Raw genomic sequence first — 3,159 nt, 5'->3', positions numbered from 1 at the left:
GAACTACATCACCGATCAAATATCAAAAGTTAAAATAATAATTATAATAATAAAACACATGCAAGGCAGCTCTACCGTGCACACATTTGGAGATGTAATCACTAGTACACAAAAGTTTCAAAATAAGGAGTATATTCAATATTCTCAAATAGAACAGATATGCAAAGGAAATTAAGCTTGCCTGCATCCATGCCAGTCAGCAGCCTTAAAACGGATATGGATATCAAACTGGTACAGAATTAGTTCAAATAGATGCAGATTAAAGAAAATTACCAACAGATTCCATATGTATGAATTAATTGACTGAAAAAACGGTCCACCATGCTAAACTTAGGCTAGAAGCAGACCATAATTGAACTACAGTACTAGATGTTCTATGGATTTTTGTAAATTAAACACTCATATGCATCACTAAGATAAGAGTTACTGATAGATGTAAGTTGAAGATGGTATTTGGAACTTTTCCCGATTTACATATCGAATCTGATTCTGATCCAGATATTAGATAAAGGTAGATTTATACATATCCAGCCAGGTACACGTATGAATATGGATATATCGACCTTTGCCAACCTGTATATAACCCTAAGACAGGAACAAATATCTCAAGTTATAGCTCTGCGAAACAAGTTGCAAGCGACTAGATGTACATACAATCTACTGAAATTTTGACTAGAGATAACCACATAGTTTTAAAGTTATGCAGCAGAGAAATTCATAAAAAGAAACTTCTACATGGGAAATCGAGCAGCAACTATTTCAACTAGAAAATTCAATGATTAGAATAAAATATTATTTGCAAGTATTTAGAAGAAAGATCATCAGATGGGCAAACCTGTGAGCAATGGGTGGTGACTGGCGATGCATGGCAAACACCGCATTGCATATATCCCTGAAAATTGATAGAATTTGTTTCTCTTCAAAGTATGCCGCACCTCTTTTTTCTAACATGGTAACCAAAGTCTGGTCACAAAACTCCAACAAAAGTAGTGCTTCCTTTGTTCGACCCATGTCCAGTATGGTATGGGCAACAAGAGCGACAACATTTGGATGGTCTTTAAGCATTTTCATCACAGATACCTCTTTCACTACACTTTCCAATGACTCCCCATCATTGCAAACTATGTGCTTCAAAGCATATTGCTTTGATGTATCAACAGCATCATGTGCAAGATAGACACATGAAAATCCTCCTTCTGCTATTGCATTGCGGACATATGTTTTTTTATTGCCAACAGTGACATAACGGCCTTCTAAAGTGGTTGGCTCTCTTGGTGTGGTGAATGGGTTTAATTTCCACATCACTGGGACAAGGACAGAAAAAAATTACCAAATTCTCTAGATAAGAACAACAAAAAAGCAATAGAATGATATCTTCAAGCCTTGAAATTTTTATAAAATTTACACCCAACAAAAAAATAAAAAAATTTATCTGGATCTAGAATAGACATCTCTATTTTGAAACTTACTATGTAAAGTAATTACATATTGACAGATTTGGAAATTGTACGGTGGTGCGTCGCAAACCCAAATAAACCTATGGAAATCCATATAAAAACAACAGTTACTTGTAGATACACCCTCATATTACCTAGGGTTGGGTTAGCCACTTATTATCTATAAACTATTTTACTAGCACAAACACCCTCTGCTAGCACAAACACCCTCTGCGTGACTAACCTTTGACCTTATCACACTTCAAGGGTCCTGTCTCAAAAAATAACACCCCCTTAAAAAACCAACCTTCCTCTCTCTCTATCTCACACACATCAATCTGCCCTCACACCTTACACATTCTCACCCACCCACAAACCCTCTCTTTCCCATTTCTCTCACCATCCAATGATCTGACGTGTATAGAACTTTGAAGAAGTGGTAGAAGTGGATTGATTGTCCCCGATCCTGATCTCCGCAACCCAGAGATCAAACCTTAAATTCACAAGATACTAACAATAGGAAGCAATAAAAACTCTGAGATTTACGTAGTTCGGTCAACTAAGTTCAACCTATATCCCTGGGGCACAATATGTTCGACCTATATCCCTGGGGCACAATATGAGAAATTCACTATGGATGAGAGAGAATATTATAGGAGTAATCCTTCATCTCTCTCAATCTCTCAACCTCGCATATCATATATGTTGCCCACATCTCATATCCTCTCCAAAGCCCTAATCACATCTCTGAATCATCTCATACGAGAGACTTATATATATAGTGCATGACAATAAACCCTAGAACTAACTTGACCTAAAGGCCCATCAGGGTCAAAAGCCAACTGGATACTAAAAAAGATATGAGACACATAAAAGATCATCACCTTAGCTTGTATTTGAACTGCACCTATGTGAATATAGCTCCACATTCCACAGGAAATTACAGGCCACTCACGCCACCATATGCCAGATATAGATGAACCGGTCTCCGAGCTTCACAAAGCAGGAGATACTCCAGTAATCTCGCAATCTACTTCCTAGACAAATACCACACATCCACCATGCTCACCTTCTGGAAACAAACAAGTACAATCATCATTGTCTTCCAACTAAACACCTTTGACCACTCAACTTGTCACACATGAACTATCGTGATCACACCGTACTCCACCTTGGTCAAAACTTTTGAATAGTTTAGAGCACTTCGCTCTACCTCGATCCAGATATCATGACCAACTCTAGAAACCCCTGATGATCGATGTCAAGTGTTACAACATGTTAAGAAGTAAACACCATCCATCAACCATGAAATAAATATAACCATACCTCATACAAACCACAACACCCTCCATCAATCTTTTAGACATCCGATAAACGTGTAATCATCAAGACTAGCTCAAAATGATAGAATCTGCTCAATCTTCTTCCTCTTCTGCTAATACGTCCAGAACATCGAAAACATAGGTTTCAACTCCTGAATCGCCTTAATCGGCCTACAATTCTCCGATCTGTTGGCAAAAGACCGTCGAATCTGGATTTATAAACAAATCCAATCAACCTAATAACAAACACGAAATAGCAGCTAAACACCATATCACTCAGAACACCTCTTCTTTCTCACGTGTCTTGTATTGCTCACGTGAAGAGTGTTTCTTCTCCATGTGACTTCTCACAAACACAAAAATCTCTTTCATAACAAATTTTCCTTTGACGAGAAAACCCT

The 3,159-nt window shown here is 37.7% G+C and overlaps 1 protein-coding gene across 4 annotated transcripts in view; it reads right to left on the bottom strand.

The window, feature by feature from the left end:
- The window catches only part of LOC109843563 (probable serine/threonine-protein kinase DDB_G0276461), a 16,619-nt gene that overhangs the window by 5,288 nt on the left and 8,172 nt on the right, over positions 1-3,159 (bottom strand). For 3 of the 4 annotated variants that reach the window (XM_020412501.1, XM_020412504.1, XM_020412502.1), the window contains one exon: positions 836-1,304. In XM_020412501.1, coding sequence (XP_020268090.1) covers positions 836-1,302 — 467 coding nt within the window. In that variant the 5' untranslated portion in view covers positions 1,303-1,304. Of the gene's footprint in view, positions 1-835; positions 3,154-3,159 lie in introns of those variants that run through there. The other variant, XM_020412503.1, reaches the window with a different exon arrangement.

The sequence above is a fragment of the Asparagus officinalis genome, chromosome 5 (genome assembly GCF_001876935.1).
Source record: "Asparagus officinalis chromosome 5, Aspof.V1, whole genome shotgun sequence".
Lineage (NCBI taxonomy): Eukaryota > Viridiplantae > Streptophyta > Magnoliopsida > Asparagales > Asparagaceae > Asparagus > Asparagus officinalis.
The sequence above is the reverse complement of the archived record's forward strand: the minus strand, read 5'-3'. Positions and strand labels throughout refer to the sequence as shown.